General features: G+C 39.9%; 1 protein-coding gene across 2 annotated transcripts in view; it reads left to right on the top strand.

The window, feature by feature from the left end:
- Positions 1-583: 583 nt before the first annotated feature.
- KRAS (KRAS proto-oncogene, GTPase) overlaps positions 584-21,792 on the top strand; it is a 39,549-nt gene continuing 18,340 nt past the window's right edge. The window contains exons 1-2 of one of the 2 annotated variants that reach the window (XM_060112032.1): positions 584-718; positions 4,568-4,689. In XM_060112032.1, coding sequence (XP_059968015.1) covers positions 4,579-4,689 — 111 coding nt within the window. In that variant the 5' untranslated portion in view covers positions 584-718; positions 4,568-4,578. Of the gene's footprint in view, positions 732-4,567; positions 4,690-21,792 lie in introns of both variants that reach the window. The other variant, XM_060112031.1, reaches the window with a different exon arrangement.

Here is a 21,792-nt window from a genome sequence, read left to right as displayed (position 1 = left end):
GTAGGCCGACCCCAGGGGTGGCGGGATCTTCGCAGCTCCACCGTGTGGACCCGAGAGGGGCGCGGTGGGGTGCCTGTGGCGTCTCCTGGGTGCGCGGAGCGTAGCGCGCGGCGGCCCGGGTCCGAGCCTGTGACTGCGAGCTGGGCGATGCAGCTGAAAACTGGGGGCGGGTCCCGCGTGGGTCCGCCGGTGCCCCTCCCGCCCACCCGCGCGCGCCGAGGCACCGCCCAGAACCGCCCCGCCTTCGCCGGCCGCGCGCCCCCAACCCTCCACCGCCCCGGCCGCCTGCTTCCTCCGCCGGCCCGGCCCCCGCCCCTCCTCCGCCGGCCCGGTCCGCCCCCTCCACGGCCGGGCCCGGCCCCCTCCCTCTCCCCGGCAGCGCTCGCAGGCTCGCTCTTCCCTCTTCCCACACCGCCCTCAGCCGCTCCCTCCCCGCACTCTCGTCTGGAGAGGAATCGAGCGCCGAGCGCATCGATAGCACTGCCCTCTGCGGCCGCCCGGCCCCGAACTCATCGGTGCTCTCGGAGCTCGATTTCCCTAGGCGGCGGCCGCGGCAGCGGAGGCACAGCGGCGGCGGTGGCGGCGGCGGCGGCGGCGGCGGCGGTGGTGGTGGCGGCGGCTCGGCCAGTACTCCCGGCCCCCGCCATTTCGGACGGGGAGAGAGCGCGGCGCAGGCACTGAAGGCGGCGGCGGGGGCCAGAGGCTCGGCGGCTCCCAGGTGCGGGAGAGAGGTACGGAGCGGACCACCCCTCCTGGCCCCTACTGGGGTCCCGACCCTCCTCTCCGGCGCCGGGCGGGGCCGGCGGCGAGTGAATGAATTGGGGGTCCCCGGAGGGGCGGGGAGGGGGCGCGGGCGCGGGGCCCGGGCGGGCGGACGGGGTGGGGGGGGTCTGCCGGGGTAGACGCGGGGACGCGGCGACGCGGGGAATGAGGAATGGGCGGTGCGGGGCTGAGGAGGGTGAGGCTGGAGGCGGCCGCCGCTGGTGCTGCTTCCTGGACGGGGAACCCCTTCCTTCCTCCTCCCCGAGAGCCGCGGCTGGAGGCGGCCGGGGTGAAACTCGCGGGCCGGGCGGGCCGCCCCTCGGGGCGGTCGGGTGCGGTGGAGGTTACTCCCGCTGCGCTCCAGCCTCCCCTCCCCCTCGCCGTCCTTCCCTCTCCCTCTCTCTCCCTTCGCTCCCGCACCTCTTCCTCCCTTCCCAGCACTCGGCTGCCTCGGTTACTGCCTTCTCTGCTGCATCTCGCATCTCTAGGACGGGGGTGTAAACTTCTCCCTCGAGCGCAGACTGGACGGCTTGTGGTCCTTTTTTCAGTGTGTAGGGGGATATATGAGTAAGAGGGGAGGTCGCGTTTTGGAAGCGCAGAAGAAAGTGCTTAGAGACCACTGTTTGAGGTTATTGTGTTTGGAAAAAAATGCATCTGCAGCCGAGTTCCTGACTGCTCCCCTCCCCCATGTATGGGCTGTGACATTGCTGTGGCCACAAAGGAGGAGGTGGAGGTAGAGATGGTGGTGGAAGAACAGGTGGCCAACACCCTACAACATAAAGCCTGTACTTAGTGAAAAAGAAAAAGTTAATCCCAGAAGGTCTGTTTTGCTTTGTCAAGTTAAACACACGCAGCAAACCCGCAGAGCAGAAGCAGGGCTTTTTCCTTGCTAGTTGAGTGTAGACAGCAATAGCTAGAATTGTATTTGAAGTTTAATTTGCCTGTCGTTGCCCTTTCCACCATCTCTTCTGTATTACCCTTATGCGTACAAATTTGACCCCCATCCCAGGAGTTATTACCGTACTCCTAAACTGCCGTCACACAATTTTTTTTTTTAACTGACCTACCAGAGGAGTTAATTGTAGCAATCTGCCAGCCGACTGCCTGAAATACTCTTAGGCATGTGCATGCTGTAGTTGAAGTCCTCAAGTAGCCTTCTTAAATCTTGATATCCACCAAAATAAGGGGTTAAGACAGAAAGGTATTTTCTCATTTTTTACACAATATACATGTTACATTTGTAATTGAAAAAATCATTCAAAAAGAAATCACGAAGGGAAAAAAAAGTCTGTTCATAATCATCTCAGAATCAACCTTATGAGTGATGTCATTCTTAGGTGACTAAGGTCCAAAATGCTGACTCGGGCGTGTAATAGACTAGAGATGACAAATATGGTTGATAACAATACTGTTTACTTTAGACTGTATCCATCCACAGGCATTCTTGGTTTTAAGAGATAGTAGACGAAATGATAATTCATTTTGTTTTATGACAAAGTGAAAATTCTTTTCCTGGACAGACTGTTCAGTTCTGTTCCCAGTGCCACCGCTTGCTTGCTTTTGTAGCTTTGGGTGAGGGGGCTCCTTCTGGCCTATTGATCTTCTTTGGGAACCCAGTTCTCTCTAGTGGGTTTAAATATTACTTGATTTTTGAAATCCAAGTCAAAGATTTTTTTCAGAAATAACCACTGTGTAAAGAAGTAGACCAGAAGGTGTGTGTCTTTCAGAATTCACACGTGTATGTACAACTAAGCCCTAATCCAGTATTTGTCCACAATCTCTCTTAGGCTAGCAAACTTATTGGTCGTAAGGACCTGGACCCCTTTACACTCTTAAAAATTATTGAAGATCCCAGTTTGGAGTGTGTCAATATTTAGCACAATAGAAATTAAAATTGAGAATTAAAAAAATATTAATTCATTTAAAAAAGAAATAATAAGCCCATTACTTGGTAACAGAAGTAGAATTTTTAATGAAAAGTAACTTTTCCAAAACAAACACAAAAATTGTGAGAAGAGTGGCATTGTTTTGCACTTTTGCAAATCCCTAATTATATGGTTTAGTAGACAGCTGGATCCTCACATCTGCTTCTGTATTCAATCTATTATCACACATCTGGAAAATTCTACTGTACACTTGTGAGCGAATAAGAGTGGAAAGGGTAAATCACATCATAGCATTATCGTGAAACCAGTTTTTGACCTCTTGGGCCCTCTCCAAAACCCCATTAGGGTTCCTGGAACACATTTTGAGAGCTACTCTTCTAGGTTATCCAGATTTTATTGCAGGGGTGGGCTGGGCAGGGAACTAGAGGATACATTTTGGTGAGATTATCCTCACCTATCCCATTTGCTGTGGTCAATATTAGGAATGAAAAGGGGGAGCAAACAGGATGTGATACATGTTTGTGGTGGCCCTAGACAAGGCTAGGTGGCACAGAGCAGGCCAAGGAGGAACTGTGATACGACAGTTGTCTGGCCTGTCTGCTCTCTGTGAGTAGGTTCAGGAATAGCGTGAAGAGGTAGTTAGTATGTTATCACTTGGAAAAACATATTACTTTTTGGGGGGTAGGGTGGTGAGGTGCCTATTGGGATAATTCTTGGTCTTCGGTAAATAGGATGCTGCGTGTATATAGTGTTTATATACAGTATCTGTACATTCATTAATTCTGAGCTACTTACCCTGTAATAAATTATCGTTCATTGACTGCCATTCTTTCTGCAGTTCGCTACTTATTTGTAGTAATATCATGTAGTTATTGAGGGAAAGGAGATTAAAGTAAATAAATTCATTTTCATTTCAAAAAGTTTGAAACAGCTGACTGAAAACATATTTTCTGTCTTGGCGCCGTTAACCTTACAAGTTGTCGATATTTATTGCTACTGTTGGGAGATAATGTATGAAAAGCAGACAATAAAAGTCAAGTGGATTACTGAGAAATACACCTTTTTAAAAATTCTCTCATTAAAAGTGTGCTTGTCTTTAAATATTATATAATTATATTTTTCTTGTGCAAAGTGCTATTTTTCAGCACTGATACAGCATTATAGATTGTGATTGATGCTCAGATCATCTGTACTGAATAGTTAGTTTAAAATTCTCGAAGTTCTCTTAGTTTTTACACCGTTATTTTCCCCAGCAGATAATGTACAGATTAAAATGTCACCAGGTATCGTCCTTATCTGCTTTGGCATCTCAGTTTTTATTTTCCCAGTGTACTGTCCAGCTTTATTTGACGGTCCTCCCCCCACCCCCATCTGATTCTTGCTAACTGTCCAGGAGAACTACTATGATGATGCTTTTAAAAAGTTCTCTGCAGCTGTTGGCCCCAACAGAGGCACTCGGCATATCCACTGTAACTCTTAGGGGCCCGAGTCGATGAGGAATACTGTGGCGATAGCTGTCAGCAAGTTTTGTGTGGGTGTGTCCTCAGGGTATAGAGCAGTGTGCCTGACACTTGTACCGAGTGAAGTCATGGCCTGCTCCTTCGAGAGCCATTACCTGCTGCCGAAGAGCAGACGGGCTCTTGGGATAGAGCAACCTGAATCCAGGGTAAAAGAACTATGTACTCCGAATGAGTTTTTCTCAAATGCTGATGGAAGAGTTGGTCAACGAAGTACAATTCATTACAATACACGTCTGTAGTCATCTGGAGTTTTGTCATTGAATTTTGTGAGGTATTTTGAAATAATGTTCCATATAAAGGTGAACTTGTGTTAAGAGGTATTGATAGAGTCTTTGGGTTATATTAACCTCACGTGTGGCACACGTTCTAATTGAGTCACATTTCCATTTTTGTCATAAGGCCTGCTGAAAATGACTGAATATAAACTTGTGGTAGTTGGAGCTGGTGGCGTAGGCAAGAGTGCCTTGACGATACAGCTAATTCAGAATCACTTTGTGGATGAATATGACCCTACGATAGAGGTAAATCTTGTTTTCATATGCATATTGATGTGTGCAGGCCCATCCTTTGGGTACAAAAAAAGGTTTCTCTCATCATTTTCTGTGACTACTCATTACAAGGTAGTTATACTGATCATACTTTTATTAAGTTATCTAAAATGTACTAGGATTTCAAGGCATGACTCTGATGTTATAAGTAACCATAGATATGAGACCCCAGCCTGTTTTCTCTCAGGACAATAATACTAGCTGTGGCGTTCACTCTGTGTTAGTGTATGTGCATTTTGATTGGAAGTGTATTTCACTTTTCTCACAGGGTGAAAATGTGAATTTACATCTTATCTGTAAGATGAGACATATCTAACAGTCTTTTTCTTTTTTAATGTGCCTATTAATTTTTATGGGGTTTTGGTATTTTGATGTCACATATAGAGTTGATTTATACTGGTGAAGTGTATTCATTTGATGATTGAATTAAAAACACTGAATTAGTAGTATTTTCGTATTTTCTCTTCACATTGAAGTAGTGGAGAACCTACAGCTACCTGATGCATTTTAGAAAGCTCATTCTTTGCGTTTATGTATATGTATATCAGGTGATATGTAAGAATACCATCACCAATCCCTACCTTTGCTTTACAGCCCTTTTTCAATTTAATCAAGGCAATGTTAGAATTGTTTTTTTATTACAAATTGATTAATGAATAATTTTCAGACTTTTTCAGTTTCATAAAAATGTACCAAAGGAATGGCCAGCAGCAAAATGATAGACTAAAGGCCTAGCAGAGACCTTGAGAGGTCACGTAGTATGTTTCCCACTGCCTTCTGGCAGCACTATACTCAGATGATCTCAAGCAGATAAGGATTTATTTAATCCCAAAGACCTGCAAGAGGGAGTGGCACACAACTGTCCTTGTTAACTAATTTCCAGAATGTAATTATTAGCGTATTTCATGCATAATCTGAATCTTCCTGTGAAGTTTAACATAATATCAGCTCATCTTTGAAATAGATTTATGTTATTAGATTATTTCTTAGACTTCTTTACCCCAGGGTAAGCAATCCTAATCCCTTAGCTTTTATTCTAGACCTGATACACCAGTTTTTTTAATCAGCTCTGAAAAATTTCCCATAATTTTCTCTGAGTCCCAAGCTGTAGGGTCTAGAATAGGTCAAAAATGCCCTGTTAAGATACTGTGCTGTGTAATGTCTTAAAAAAAACAACACCTTGACTGCACTTAGGTAGGTTCTGAGGGCATTGTTGGCCTTGGGAAGATGTTTATGCAGTGTAGAACTTTGAGGATTGACACGGAAATGTTCATAAGGAAATGTCATATATTTCTGGTACTGGAGGGAAAAAAATGAAGAAATAACCCTTATTTATAAAGATCTGATTTAAACATAGAAGCAGCTTTCATTTGGCTTCCAAGTTTAATAATTTGCATTAGTAAAAGGGAAGAATCTAACTGAAGTGGACCACCTATGTAATAGTCTCTCTGTATTTCCTCTTGGCAAGTCAATTCAGTGCTAATGGTTTTGTTTATTTTCTACTTTGAGGAGGATTAAATAGTTCACCTATTTCTGAAGCCAAGGTTACTCGTCATACTCCACCATTTAAATTGGAAGTAAAAGAACATTTTAACAGAATTTAAGTTAAGCATGGCAGTTTTCCTGGGATTCTGGAATATGATTTTAGCAGAAGTGCCCTCCATCTTTTCTGAAAATCCAAAGAATTCTATTACACTCTGTTTCCTATCAGAGGTCAAGAATAATGTATAAGAATGTGATTTAAAAAAAAGGTTAGGAAACCTTTTGGTCAAAATTGTTAAAGCGCAATATAAATCTTAAAGAAATAAAGCTGAAAGTCAATCCTTTATTTTGGGGGAAGGTAAAAAAAAGTTTATAAACTCAGACCCATTAACTCTGATTATGATTTCTGCCAGACCAGAAGACTTGCCCCAGGGAAGCATTGATTACCTGTGAACTTTGAAACTGACATTCCGTCACTAGTGTAGCCACCTGGAAAATGGTTATCAGAGATTGTCCCTTATCTCCCAAGTTACAGTGAGTCTCTGAGGGAACTGACACGTTGAATTCTTGGTGTAGTTCAACTAGAAGAAAAGCAAGAGAATTTAGTAGTTTGTTTTTATAAGTGGTTAAACAAAAATACTGACATGGCGTTTTTGTAAAAAGTTGAAGGGTAGTGGGTATCACTACTGCTGTTAAGTTTCTGGTAGGTGAACAGTGTAGGTCAGAGAAAATAAGAGAGGTCATAGACTTTGCACATTTGGAGTTCTCATCAGTTTTTCTGCATTAAACAAATGGAGAGAAGTGTAGGAAAAAATTTTAATTAACTAATACCATATTTTCTAGTGGTTTAGAATTTTCAGAGATTTATATTGGGTCGGCCAAAAAGTTCGTTCGAGTTTTTCATAAGATGTTATGGAAAAACCCGAATGAACTTTTTTGCCAACCCAAAACTATGAGCTGGGTAAGGAAGGTGGTCATTGTTTCTTTCATTTTATCAATAAAATGGTCTCTGAGAGGTTGTAACTTGCATAAGGATACTTAAGCTAGCAAGTGGTGGAATTTTAAGTTTTCTGAGACCAGGTTAAGTGGAATTTCCACTGCACCCTTGTATAGCTTTTTAAAAATGAAAAATTAGCCTTCAAGCTAAAAATATTTAGTGTTGGAGGCTGATTCAGATTATTAATATATCAAAATTTGAACTTAGCGTACTATCTAATGGCATCTTAATAGCAGAGATATGATATAGAGTTAGGTATGACACATAGATGGAGCATGTTTATATTTGCACATGATGATCACCTTTACTTCTGTTCTGAAAAGATTTTACCTTTATCTTTTATGAAGCCCACTGAAGAGTTCCAAGAGATAACGAAATACCTTGTTAGTGGTGCAAGATTATTAAAAACTCAGTCCCCAAACACAATACCAGTCTAGAAATAGTATATGTTTTTATAGTTTGGAGATCATGTTATTATAAAAACATGTTCTCTGAAATGTGTTTTCTAAGGTAAAATTTGGTGGAAGCAGAAAAATGGAAGTAGAGATCAGAACTGTCAGTTGGTCATTTAGCAAATATATAACAAGTATCTACTGGCTACAATATAAAAATAGACATAGAAAGAAGTATTTTTTCCCAGTCTCCAATTCATTGACATCTGTATGCTTCTGTTAATGTGACATTTCTAATTCAGTCCATTATGCCCTTCTTTGATGAGACAGTTTTCTAGTCAGTAAGAAAGAATGGAGTCATAATTGGATTGATTTGTTCCATCTTTAGTGCTCTGAGCCGTGGAGTGTTTATTCACCAAGATATATCAGTTTCTCTTTTAAAAAATTTTTCCGTGTTAATTATGGAATTGCTGATTAAGGTATTTAAATTATAGAGAGAAAATTTGTAATACTAAACCAGTATTGAAGAGTGGTGTAAGAAAAGCACTGTTTAATATTGTAAGCTGTTATTTTTCTGTTTTTTTGGTTTTGTTTTTTAACATATGTATCAGTAGTTACTAACAAGGAATAGGTGGTGACTTTGCCCCTCGGGACATTTGGCAAAATCTGGAGATGTTCTTGGCTATCACAGCTTGAGGAGGGGGCTGCTACTGGCCTCTGTAGTGGGCAGAGGCCGGGGTTCTGTTATTCCTCCTGCAGTGCACAGGAGGGCCCCCCAGCAAATAATGACGGGGTCCAGAATGTCAGCAGTGCTGAGGTTGAGACCCCAATCCTGTGCGTTACATATAGCTTTAAACGTCCTGTAAATTGTGAGGCTCAAGTCCCTGAATATGGTTTATGTTAGATTTTTTTAACATAATACAGATTTAAACCTTACATTTTCTAAACTAACAATATGTTATATTAGCATACACCAGCGTTCTGTTAAAACGTTCTGTTTTTAAAACAAGGTACAACACAGCAGTTTTGTAAATCCATTTCTCTTCAAGACTGTGGCCACTCTCCCCCCCACCCCGCTTTCAAGTGAGTGCCCTCTACTGGTCAACTTATTCGCTTTTATAATAAAAAATGAAATCCTAAGTTTGGACATCTTTTCTTTTTAAACTGTGGGTATAATCAATTTATAACTATATAAATTTTATTTAAAAGACTTATTTTGTATAAGTAATGTTTTAACAACCTAAAGTGTCAAAAAAAATCTGAAGTATCAGTTTTACTTTGCTAATGTTATTAAGATTACTGTGCGGACCAGTTAGGCCTAACTAATTAAATATGTGGGTGAATATTTTTGACTAAGAAAGGAAATGTGGCAGTGTAGGAGAAAATCGGGTGGTGCCCTTGTTAGCACTGCTTGAGGTCACTTTGTCTGAGGGAATGAGAAGGGGCACTGTGGCTCTGTGAATTTCTTTTCATGCACACAGGAGGTACCTTACAGAGTTCAGAGCTTAGTGATGTGTTACATGGGGTGTGAGGAAGGGCCTATTCGAAAGTGGCAAATTGTGAAAGTTCACATTTTGTAAATTTTTATAGGACTGTAGAATAGTTGAGAACGCCTGATTTTTAGAATAAACTAACACAAAATTCAGGCACTGTATTTAGGTCAATTTAAGAATAAGTATTTACTTAATAATAACTGTTGAGCCCTGAATGTTGAAAATTATTGGACACGTTTTGTTCTAACTTGGGTTTTTATAAATACAAAGCTTTAAAAACATGCAAATGAAAGTTGGCAATGGAAATAAATGAAAGGAAAAGAAAACTTTATCCTTTACCGTTTGGCGTCTCTTAAGAGTCTGGTTTAAGCAATGCAACTAATTTCTTAATTCCATAAATGTTATTAGTGCCTACAGTGTACCATGCAGCCTTCCTGTGGTCTAGAGATACACTGAGGAGCAAAAGGAACCGCATCAGTGCCTTCATGGAGGTTATTAGTCTTAGATGTATTTGGAGAGCAGTGTTTCTAGACAGTGATCCTAATTATATATAACTTAATTTAGAGGCTTTATGCTTTAGGAGGGCGATAGATTTCTTATCTCTCTTAATTGTCTCATAGTGCCTAGGTTTATGGAACAGTTATATTATTGTGATCTTAATGTAATAAAATTAGAAATGGGTAGTAAAAACAAAATATTTGAGAGGATTAAGTAGGGCTATATTGCTTACCTTAGGTAATTTTTGAACTTTCTATTTTGAAAATTTCAAACCTATGGAAAAGTAGTGAAAAATAGTACAGTGAATACCTCTTAACCTTTAAACTAGACATAGTTACTTTATGTGTGTGTGCCTGTGTATGTACACACACATACTTGAATACATATTATTTATTTTTGCTGCACTTTTTGAGAATAAGTTGCGTATGTTAGGACACTTTACCTCTAAACACAGGGGTCTGTGAACTATGGCCTGCCTGCTGGCCAAATACAGCCTGTGTCTGTTTCTGTAAAGTTTTATTGGGGCACAGCTGTGCTTGAGTGTTTACATGTTGTCTGTGGCTGCTTTTGCACTACAGTGGCAGAGCTGAGTGGCTGCAGCAGAGACCAAGTACTGTCTGGTCCTTTACGGAACAAGTTTGCTGACCCTCTTCTAACAATAAGAATAATTCATTGTATAACTACAACGCAGTGACAAAATATAGGAAATTCAACATTGATACAATGTTTTATCTAACATATAGTCCATATTCAAATTTTATCAGTTCCCAGAATGTGCTCTCAGCAATTCGTTGTTTTTTTTTTTTTTTCCTGATCCCAGGATCAAAAATCGTGTGTCATGTCTCACAATCTAGAACAGTTTCTCAGCTTTTCTTAGTCATTCGTGACAGTGGCACTTTTTGAAGAATTCAGGCCAGTTGTTTTGTAGAATGTCCTCTCCTTTAGTTTTGTCTCATTGTTTCCTCTTGGTCAGATTTGGATTAAACATTTTTGGTAGAAATACTGTGTAAGTGATGTTATACCCTCCTTGGTGTATCACATCAGGAGGCACAAGATGCTGGCTTGTCCCATTATTGATGATGTTATGTTAACATTGGTTATTTGGTTAAGGTCATATCTATCAGTTGTCTCTCTGTAAAGGTATCTTTAGTTCTTTTATAATTAATATGTACTCTGTGGGGAGATACTTTGAGACTATAAATATCCTGTTCTCCAACATATTTGCACCCAGTGGGATGTAGTAGCCACTGATAATTCTAACCAGAACAAACTACCACCATAGTGACTGCAAAGTGGTAGGTAATCTAACTCTGTCATTATTTCTACATTTATTTTTTGACATCTACCATAAGTAAGGTTTCTCTCTTTTCTCTTCCCTCTCCTTATTTATTTGGTTTGTCTTATTTGTATCCGTACAGACTCATGGAGTGTGTGTGTGTGTGTGTGTGTGTGTTACACGGGCCTCTCACTGTTGTGGCCTCTCCCGTTGCGGAGCACAGGCTCCGGACGCGCAGGCTCAGCGACCATGGCTCACGGGCCCAGCCGCTCTGCGGCATGTGGGATCTTCCCGGACCGGGGCACGAACCCGTGTCCCCTGCATTGGCAGGCGGACTCTGAACCACTGCGCCACCAGGGAGCCCTGGATTCTTTTTTCATTTGATGTGTTAAAGACTATTCTTGTCATTATTGATTTTGGTGCTCATATATATTTTTGATTTGGCCAGTGGAATCCCTTTCAAGCTGGCCTCTGACACATCCCCATCAGTTTTGACACATCCCCATCAGTTTTTGAGCTCTTTCTTGCTTTCTGGCACAGTGTATTCCAGGTTCCCTTTGTTCTTTCCCTGTCCCTACCCTGGATTCAGCCATTTGTCCAGAGAGCCCTAATTCCTTTTACTAGGGAATGATATTTAGAAATTAAGTCCTGGATGTTAGGTGGTGTTGCTACTGAGTGTCACTGCTTCTAGACCCTTTCAATAGACAGAGCTAAGCAGTAGATTTTATTTAAAAATCATGAGTTCATTCTTCTTCCATGTCTTCTTTCTCCCATGATGAGAACACTGGTTCTACCTTGTATAAGTTTTAATGTTAAATATTAGCCAGCTATTGAAATAAAAATGATAATGTCAATCAGCACAGATTGAATAATTTAACATTAGGTTAGCTTTTTTATTTGTGGAATTGGGATTAAGTATTTTTCTCCACTGAGAGAAAAGTAGGGATCCTTTTCATTTTCAAAGTATTCTTAAACCATCTGGGAAAAGATTGAGCTATTTGGCTACATAAAGACGAAAACACCTTTAACAAAAATCCAAGACAGATGGAAACCTGGGAAAACTACTTGCATCATCTGTCAATCAGGAAGCGCTCCTGTATTTGAATTAGAAAAAAGCAAACATCCAAATAGGAAAAAAAAGGCATATAAATAGCCAACCTATTCACACTCACACAAAAAGTGCTGTTGAAACATATTAAAAGATACTTCATTAATGTAGAAATGCAAGTTCAAACAATAAATAACATCTTTTATTTTCATGTTGGCTAAGATTAAAATGATAACAGGCCTGGAAGCTATGGAAAATGTGTACTCTTTATGCTGTAGTGAGAGTATACCTTCTTATAAACTTTCTGGAGGTCATCAGTTTGGCAGTATGTATCAAAATGGAAACTACATGTCCTTTGACCAATTGATTCCACTTACAGAAATTTATCTGAAAGATTCAGTTGGATAAGTGTTTAAGATGTATACCCAGGAGTGTTATTGCAGTGTTGTTTATAATTTTTAAAAGTGGAAATAATCTACACATCTACCAGTAGAGAATAGGTGAGGTAAGTTATGGTATCTTTGTACAAATTATACAGTTTTCAAAAAGGATTAGGTAGATCTATATGTACTGACATTCAAAAACTGTCCATTATGTAAGAGAAGCTGTTATCGTAGCACTTTGTGTAGAGTATGAGTCTGTTTATTTAAAAACAATGTGAATAGGTACTAAAATATGGTAGGACATATGCCAAACTCTGTAGTGTTTTGTTTTTTTGGGGTTTTTTGCGGTACGCGGGCCTCTCACTGCTGTGGCCTCTCCTGCTGCGGAGCACAGGCTCCAGACGTGCAGGCTCAGCGGCCATGGCTCACGGGCCCAGCCGCTCCGCGGCATGTGGGACCTCCCGAACCTGGGCACGAACCCGCGTCCCCTGCATCGGCAGGCGGACTCTCAACCACTGCACCACCAGGGAAGCCCTGTAGTGGTTTTTTTTTTTTTTAAAATGAGCATATACTGTTTGAGAGGGAAAAATAAATCCTAATTTTTGAGGGAGAGGAGTCACTAGAGTATTAGATACCATCAGATTACTTCATATTTACTTGCTTCCCCCTTTTTAAAACCTCAACAAATTGGATAATACAGATGTATTACAAATAAAGAGGTACAGTTAAAGGAATTGGTATTAGACCAATTGAAGAACAGCTGAGAGATATAATAATTCAAAATATGAAAATTATATTGATATCTGTAATTATTAAGATTGGATCCATGATTGATCCAGCCTCACATTCTGACCTTGGCATCAAGTGATAATTTATGGGAGAATGCCACATGACTTCAACAGGTTACAGATGTAGGCTTATAATATCCTTATTTTCAAAATGTGTTATGCAAATTTTCCTTGAGTTTATTCAGATTTTATCTCTTGGACATAGTACACATTTTATTCTCTCTAGTCCTAAGCTAAGATTCAACATTCTTATAATTTCAAATGTCCATTATTTAGTAAAGAAGTCTTTGTTTTCTTTATCCTTACTTCTAATGAATGTCTTAACCAAAAATTCTGTCATGAGACAGAAGGTGTTAAGCTCTTTTAACATCCTTGCTCCCTAATCAGTACAGAAATCCTTCATACACCTTAGAGTTTTACTCTTTTTCCCTGGAGCTTGTCCAGCTCCATTATATTTATTTTGAAATACAGTGAGTGGTTTTGGAAAAAGTAGTCCAAATGTAGATGTCCAGTGATTCGTATAAGGGCAAGATACTGCTGTTGCTATACAGTTCCTAGTAGCCAGTGGCCTGCCCCCTACCCTTTGGGCCTGTAATAGCATGTACAATGTAAAATATGAAATAATACAGTTAACTTTTTAGAGCACTTTTTCATGGTCTTTAATCCCAACCTGTATACAAAGTCCTCTGCATTATTATTTACCCACTTTTACAGCAAAAGAAACAATAGCTTAGAGTAGACTAGAGATTAAGTAGTTTGCCCATACTCACACCGCAAGGAAGTGGAGTTCTGCAGGTGACACAGATTGAAGATTCAGGAGTGTATCTTTAGCCTAGACTTCGGCTCTGAGCATCAGCCCTATATATCAAAGCTGCCTACAGGTCATAGCACCAGAGCAGCCCACGAACATACGGAACTCACCGTGCCCCAAACTGAACTCATCTCCTCCTGTCCCCTTCCCATTACGTTCCCATCTCTAAACAATAAGCTCTGCCATTAAAAAAAAAATGGAGACGTAATCCACATGACATAAAATTCATCCTCTAAAGTATAGTTAGGTGGTTTTTAGTATATTCACAAAGTTAGGCAACCATCACCCCGTCTAATTCTGTCACATTTTTATCACCCCATACCCATTAGCAGTCACTCCCCAATCCCTTCTCCTGCCAGCCCCTGGCAACCATTAATCTACTTTCTGTCTCTGTGGATTTGCCTGTTCTAAATAGTTCATGTAATTGAAATCATACAATATGTGGCCTTTTGTGTCTGGCTTCTTTCATGTAGGATAATATTTTCAAGGTTCATCTATGTTGTCACATGTTTCAATACTTCATTCCTTTTTATGACTGAATAATATTCTCTTGTATGGATATCTGTTTATGTATTCATCAGTTGATGGGCATTTGGATTGTTTCCTCTTTTTGGCCATCTTGAATGATGCTGCTGTAAACGTTGCTGTAAGTGATGTATGAGGGTTGTTCTGTCAATTTTACCCGTTAAGTATTTCTCAAAACTGTTTAATCTTCTCCATCTTACTGCTTTTGCTGCCTTAGTTCAGGTTCTGTCATTTCTTTTATTTATTTTATTTTTGGCTGCGTGGGATCTTCCTTGCTGCACGTGGGCTTTCTCTAGTTGCGGCGAACGGGGGCTGCTCTTTGTTGCAGTGTGCGGGCTTCTCATTGTGGTGGCTTCTCTTGTTGCGGAGCACGGGCTCTAGGTGCGCGGGCTTCAGTAGTTGTGGCTCGTGGGCTCTAGAGTGCAGGCTCAGTAGTTGTGGCGCACGGGCTTAGTGGCTCCGAGGCATGTGGGATCTTCGCGGACCAAGGCTCGAACCCATGTCCCCTGCATTGGCAGGCAGGTTCTTAACCACTGCGCCACCAGGGCCAGGTTCTGTAATTTCTTGTAAAAGTTTCCTAAACTCATCTCCCAGCCTCCAGACTGGTCTCATTTGTCATAGTAATGCTAACAGTGGACATTGTTGATCTGATCCTCCCTCCTACTTAAAAATCTTTTAGTGATTTAGTATAAGATGAAGTTCAGAACTTAAGATGGCATATTAGACCCTCCATAAGCTGTCCTCTGCTTGATGGTGCAGTTTCAGTTCTACTTACCTATAATCCCTCTAAGCTAAAATTGTGTTGAACTTCTTGGTTCCATGTATTCAACATGCTGTTTCCTGGTTTTGTGCATTCTCTTTGCTCCTTCCTGCCTGGAGTGGCCCTCCTGTCTTTCTTAATTCATACAAGCAAAGTTGATGTCTTCTCCTGTTTGTCACCATTGTACTTTGTTCTCCATAAGGTGTTGCATTTAGTTCATTGTGTTTAAATTACTTGTTTACATTCATATCTCTTCCACCAGACCTAGCTCTTTGAGGTTAGAAACTATAATGCCTGGCACAGTATAAGACATCCAGAAGATTTTTACTAAGTGTTCCTGTGATGCAAGGGAGAATAGAGTAGGTAGGTGGGAATGAACTAACAAATAAGCCTGTGCTTATATATCCCCAATTCCTTGTTTCTTTCCTGTTATAATTCTAACATACCGGGCTATTGTACATGTTTTTAGCTGTCTTTGAGAACTAGCTGTGTACAACAACTTTTGATGGTTTATAACCAATAGTGTAACACATTATTCTGTGATAGATTCAAGTAATCTTTTAGAAGAGTAACAAAATATTTGAGCATTAAGAGGGTAAAAGTAAGTTCACGTTTTTTCCTATAGGTGTTATTTAGCAGTACATGAAAAATACTTATAATAACACATTAAGAAAATCTTACAAACATTTCAAAAGTAAATCCTCAAATAATACTTCAGCTGACATTTCCAGCAGTCCTGTCCATATTTACAAGAGCATCTGATGGAATCAGCAGCATGAAAATGGAAATTAAATGGGATAAGGCTTGTAATATGCTTATCATAATATCCAACATATAAATAAGGGCTCAGTAAATGTTGGCTGTCATAATTACTATTAATAGTAATATGGTTACTTTTAGTAAAAGGTACTAATTTTTTTTTTTTTACTATACTATGTCTTCCCATGACAGGGTTAACTTTAACTGCCTCAGTTGGAAAACTAAATTGAATATGTTGACATATGAACATACTGAGTAACTTGGCTACTGTTCATTATAATAGAAAAATGACAAAATGATGTCCTGGTCAGTGAGTGTATCTCATTCTCAAAAGATACAGTCTTAACTTTCGAAGTCCTCCATTGGGTCTGCAGATGAGTTTCTGTACATAAAACAACATTTGAAGGCATGTTAATAAATTGGAAAACACTTTAAAAAAATTAAGCCAGTACAAAAAAGACAAAAATTCCCAATGGGCAAAGGACACAGGTAATGGGAATAAATATGAAAAAGAAAACCTATGTAACATTACAAGTCCTCAAAGAAATAGATACTAAAACAATAGGACTTTTGGTCTAACACGCTGACAAAAATAAAGATATGAAACCTGTTGTTGCGTGAGTGGCGGTGGCAGGGGCACACCCTCAATGCTGTGTGGAAGAGAAATACCATGGGTGCCACGTGCACCCCAAACCAGGGTTTCCCTGTCTTAACATTCTGCCACATTGGCTTTAGATCCTCTTCTCTTTTTCAAGCTATGAAACTTAATACAGTTAAAGGCCTCCATGTTCTCTGTAATCTTATTCTCTTCCCTCCCCAAACTGTTTAAAAACCTCTATATATTTTGTTTATATTTTGACATGAATAGTAATTAAAATTTTTAATATTATATGAAACTTGCTTGGATACATTTATTAAAATACTCTTAATGTATAATTTTAAAATTTACAGATTCATTGTTTTAATAGAACTTATAATATCTTAAACTTGTGTTTATTTTTACAGTGTCTGCGTATATTTACATTGAACGGGTTTATTCATTTCTTCAACAGACAGTACTGATTACTTGCTGTGTTTAAGACTGACACACAGGGTGCATAGTGGTGAGCAAAACAGATGTGAGCCCTACCGTCATGGAGTTTAAAGCCAAGTAGGGGGTATAGACTTGAACAATTACACATAAATACGTAGTTACAAATTATAATAGGATCACCAGCTGCTATGTGGAGAATAGACTGTAGGAGTAACAACAACTGCTAGGAAGCAGTTGCAGGAGATTGCATGAGACAGTCACACTGGACTAGGGTGATGGTGGTGAGTGCTTGGATTTGGAGTATGTTTTGAAAATAGATAAACGGCATAAGATTGTGGGTATTAAGCGCCTATGTAATTTTTTTTATGGTATGATGATTTAGGATGCCATGTTAAGTATATCTATCGTTTTAAAAAAATAAACCATATTTTCTTAGCATCTCTCACCAGAAGTGGCATTACTGTGTCAAAGGCTATGAACATTGGTATGGCTCTTGATAAGTACTGTACTTGCTTTCCAAAAGGATTGTACCTGTTACTGTATCACGAGAAATGCTTGACTTCTATGTTTAACCAGCATAGTGTATTTCATTTAGAAAAGTCTTTTTTTCTTTCTCTTTTTTTTTTTCCTACTACTTCAGTAAATTAAAAAAATAGTACTTTAGTTGGAAGTAAGGGGAAATCTATGGAATAACTTTCCTTCATTTAATGTTTTATTATGTTGAGTTAGTTTTTAAGTGGCTTTCTTTTATCCTAGTTTCCAAAGGATGTTAGTAACCTATGTATCTGATCTAAAAGTTTATTCTGTTTGAAAGGCTGGAAATAATACTAATTAAAAATGTAAAGTCTTGATTCTTTTCTTGCTCTGTCTTTAACTAGTTTCATTGTGGAATTTATGTGGTTTTAAACTGGTTAGGCTTTGATAACCTGTTCTTTATCAGTGATGATTTTTTTTGAAATGTAAAAGGAATAATATGTGTTGAGAGTACTTTAGACTTGTGGCAAGGTATTTTATTAGCTTAGAGCAGGGGTTGGCAAAATGTAAAGGGTCAGTTGGGTCTCTGTCACATAATCTTTGTTGTTGTTGGTTTTTTTGTTTTTTGTTTTAAACCATTTAAAAACTGTTCTTGGCTCATAGACCATACAAAAACAGGTGGGCAGGATTTGGCCTGTGGGCCACAGTTTGCTGTACCCTTATTTAGGCTCTCATGTTGGGAAAGATTCTACATTGATGCATATATTTTTTTCTACTTCCATATACTTTTTTTCTTCTGGCTAAACAAAATCTTTAGTATTTATATATCATTTTTGTTGTGCTTGCTGTCTGCTTTGTCTTAAAACCTGTTATTTCTTTTCAGATCAGATCTTGCCATTTAACACTTTTGTTCTTAAGCTTTTACCAAGTTGCACTGCCTTTTTATATAGCTCAGTGACTAATTATGCTTCTAAGGATGACTGTAGTTAAAATTAACTTGGGGGCTTCCCTGGTGGTGCAGTGATTAAGAATCTGCCTGCCAGTGTGGGGGACATGGGTTCGAGCCCTGGTCTGGGAAGATCCCACATGCCATGGAGCAACTAAGCCCGTGCACCACAACTACTGAGCCTGTGCTCTAGAGCCCGCGAGCCACAACTACTGAAGCCCGTGCTCCTAGAGCCCGTGCTCCACAACAAGAGAAGCCACCGCAATGAGAAGCGCGTGCACCTCAACGAAGAGCGGCCCCTGCTCGCCGTAACTAGAGAAAGCCTGTGCACAGCAACAGAGACCCAGTACAGCTAAAAATAAATAAATAAAATAAGTAAATTTATTTTTTAAAAAAAGAAATGCAAATAAATAAAATTAACTTGGGAAATACTGAATTTTTAGCCTAAACCTGTTATTTGTAATCAGCAGATTCTTCCTCATTGTTTATAGGCAGGTTGTAGATTACTTTTTTTCAATAACAGAATGTGACTCAGAATTTTGCTTTCAACATCTTTGGGGTTTAGAAAGGAAAAGTTAATAGGAATGAATAGGGACTGCTTTCTCAGTTTCTCAGTCCCTTTGATGGAGTGTTCATCACGGGAATATGCTATGAAATGCATGCAGAAACTACTCATATTTCACAGTGTATGCTTTTGAAACACAAAGTGTTTGAAAATTTTGTAAATGGGAGTTCACTGAGGTATACATCTTAGAGGCGATACCTGTGGGCACATGTGCGTGATCCTCCAGCCACACCTTAGGTATAGATTTGTGTGGCTCCAGAAGCTATAGTCTTTAATTTCATTGTTGATAGAAAATTTTAAAGATTAAAGAAACCATTAACCATAAGGTTAACTTCAGCCAGTACTGGTAAGTGAAGGACGCAAGGTGACAGCAGTAGGTGAGGAAAAGTCTTTCGTCTGTTTCACATGTGCCGTCGCCACACCGGGGTAATGAACGGATTGACTCCAAGAAACTGTACTTTGCTCTCAATTCCTGCTCTTTCATTCTCCAAAAACAATGGTTTTCGATTTATAACATACAGGAGTTCTTTCAAGGATCAATAGTTAATTAAAGGAATAGGCTCAAATAAAATGTCAACCAAATGTTCAAATCTTTAGTCAAGAGCTTCTTGTTTAGAAAATTAAATATCCATCCTTTTTTTTTCCGACTGTTGAGATATTTGGTTTTTATTTTAGAAAATTTGGAAAATACAGTTCACTTTAAACAATAAGCGCGAGATCATTCTAATATGGTAATCTTTCACACTTTTTAAAATTAAAAGGCAAAGAAAGAATACATTTAAAATAATATCTAGGGCCTCCCTGGTGGCGCAAGTGGTTGAGAGTCCGCCTGCCGATGCAGGGGATACGGGTTCGTGCCCCGGTCTGGGAGGATCCCATATGCCGCGGAGCGGCTGGGCCCGTGAGCCATGGCCGCTGAGCCTGTGCGTCCGGAGCCTGCGCGTCCGGAGCCGGTGCTCCGCAACGGGGGAGGCCACAACAGTGAGAGGCCCGCATACCGCAAAAAAAAAAAAAAAAAAAAAAAAAAAAATTATATCTATTACCACAAAAAAAGGTAAGCAAGAGATCAATTATTTCTTAGATTAATTACCTCCATCAGAGACATACCCTTTGTTAACATTTTGATGTACATACCACCACGAGTTTTTTAATATATGTACAGATACATTTATACAGATGTGTAGAGATATTTTAGTGGGATCATGCTACATGTGTATCTTTGTATTCTCCTTATGCTGTGAACAGTTTTCAAACACTTTACCAAAAACATGATTTTTAATGACCATTTTCTTAATGATAGATTGGTCTGTGAAGTAATTCATGAACTAAGGGTGGAACAATAAGAAACAGTGTCCTTGGTTATACTTTATACCCATTATTAGCCCTGCCTCTGACTCTATGACTTCACCTTGCACCAGCCCTTTTCCTTATTTTTTGAAGCCTATTTTGGCAGACAGTATGTGAAATCTTTTAGGCGTATTAATCAAAAGTCAGAGGAAAATCAGATTTTCATTTCAAGATTCAGTTATGTCACCTACCTTCTTTCCTTTACACCGTCTTGGAGTTGCATGGTCTCTAAGACATCCATCTCTTTCTCTCTCCTTCAACCACTCCCTCTCTTTTTACTAGAGGTCTCACAGAACTTGGCAGACAGAACAATCATTCTCTTTAGCATTATCATAATATCTATCTGGCTGTTAAATATTGTTCCCAGGACTGCAGAAATGGATTAAATAAGGGCATTAAAATTCTCAGTATTGACCATTCTCTTATGTATTCCTTTGACTATAAATAAAATAGATGCATGACACTTTTGTAAGTTGCTTGATTTTTCTTGCCACCTAAATCATCCAGAATAACAGTAGTTGGTAGAGCTATCCCATTTTGTAAAAATTTTTTTCCTTTACAGAGAATTTGCGTCTTTTTGTTATTAATCTATGCACTTGCATTGTTGAATCTCTGTGTAATACCTTTTTTTTATAAAAAAAAACTTTTTTTAAACTGTGGTAAGATTGCTTTTTTTTTTTTTTTTTTTTTTTTTTGTGGTACGCGGGCTTCTCACTGTTGTGGCCTCTCCCATTGAGGAGCACAGGCTCCGGACGCGCAGGCTCAGCGGCCATGGCTCACGGGCCCAGCCGCTCTGCGGCATGTGGGATCTTCCCGGACCAGGGCTCGAATCCATGTCCCCTGCATTGGCAGGCGTACTCTCAACCACTGCGCCACCAGGGAAGCCCTATCATTGCCATTTTTAAGTGTACGGTTTAGTGGCATTAAGTAAGTTCACAGTATTGGACAACCATTAGCTCTGTCTGTTTCCAGAACTTTTTCATCATCCCAAACTGAAACTCTGTGTCCATTAAACAACAATTCTCCATCTCCCCTCTCCTCAGCCCCAGGTAACCGCTATTTTATTTTTTGTCTCAGTGACTTTACCTATTCTAGGTGTCTCAGTATAAGTGGAATCAGAATGTTTGTCTTGCTGTGTCAGACTTATTTCACTTAGCATCATGTTTTCAGTGTTCATCCATGTTGTGGACTGTATCATAATTTCATTCCTTTTTATGGCTGAACAATATTGTACTGCGTGTGTGCGTGCCCCCCCCCCATTTTGTTTATCCATTCATCTGTTCAATGAACACTTGGGTTGCTTCTACATTTTAGCTATTATACATAATGCTTCTCTGCCCATCGGCATACAAGTGTCTGCGTTTCTGCTCTCAGTTCCTTTGTTTCTATACCTGGAATGGAATCGCTGGGTCCACGTTCCTCTGCACCCTCACTGGCACTTGTTATTTTCCTTTTTTTAAAAAAAATAGTCAACCTAATGGGTGTGAAGTGGTAGCTCA

The sequence above is a fragment of the Mesoplodon densirostris genome, chromosome 11, assembly GCF_025265405.1.
Source record: "Mesoplodon densirostris isolate mMesDen1 chromosome 11, mMesDen1 primary haplotype, whole genome shotgun sequence".
In the NCBI taxonomy this organism is placed as follows: Eukaryota; Metazoa; Chordata; class Mammalia; order Artiodactyla; family Ziphiidae; genus Mesoplodon; species Mesoplodon densirostris.
This window is presented reverse-complemented; position numbering and strand designations above follow the sequence as displayed.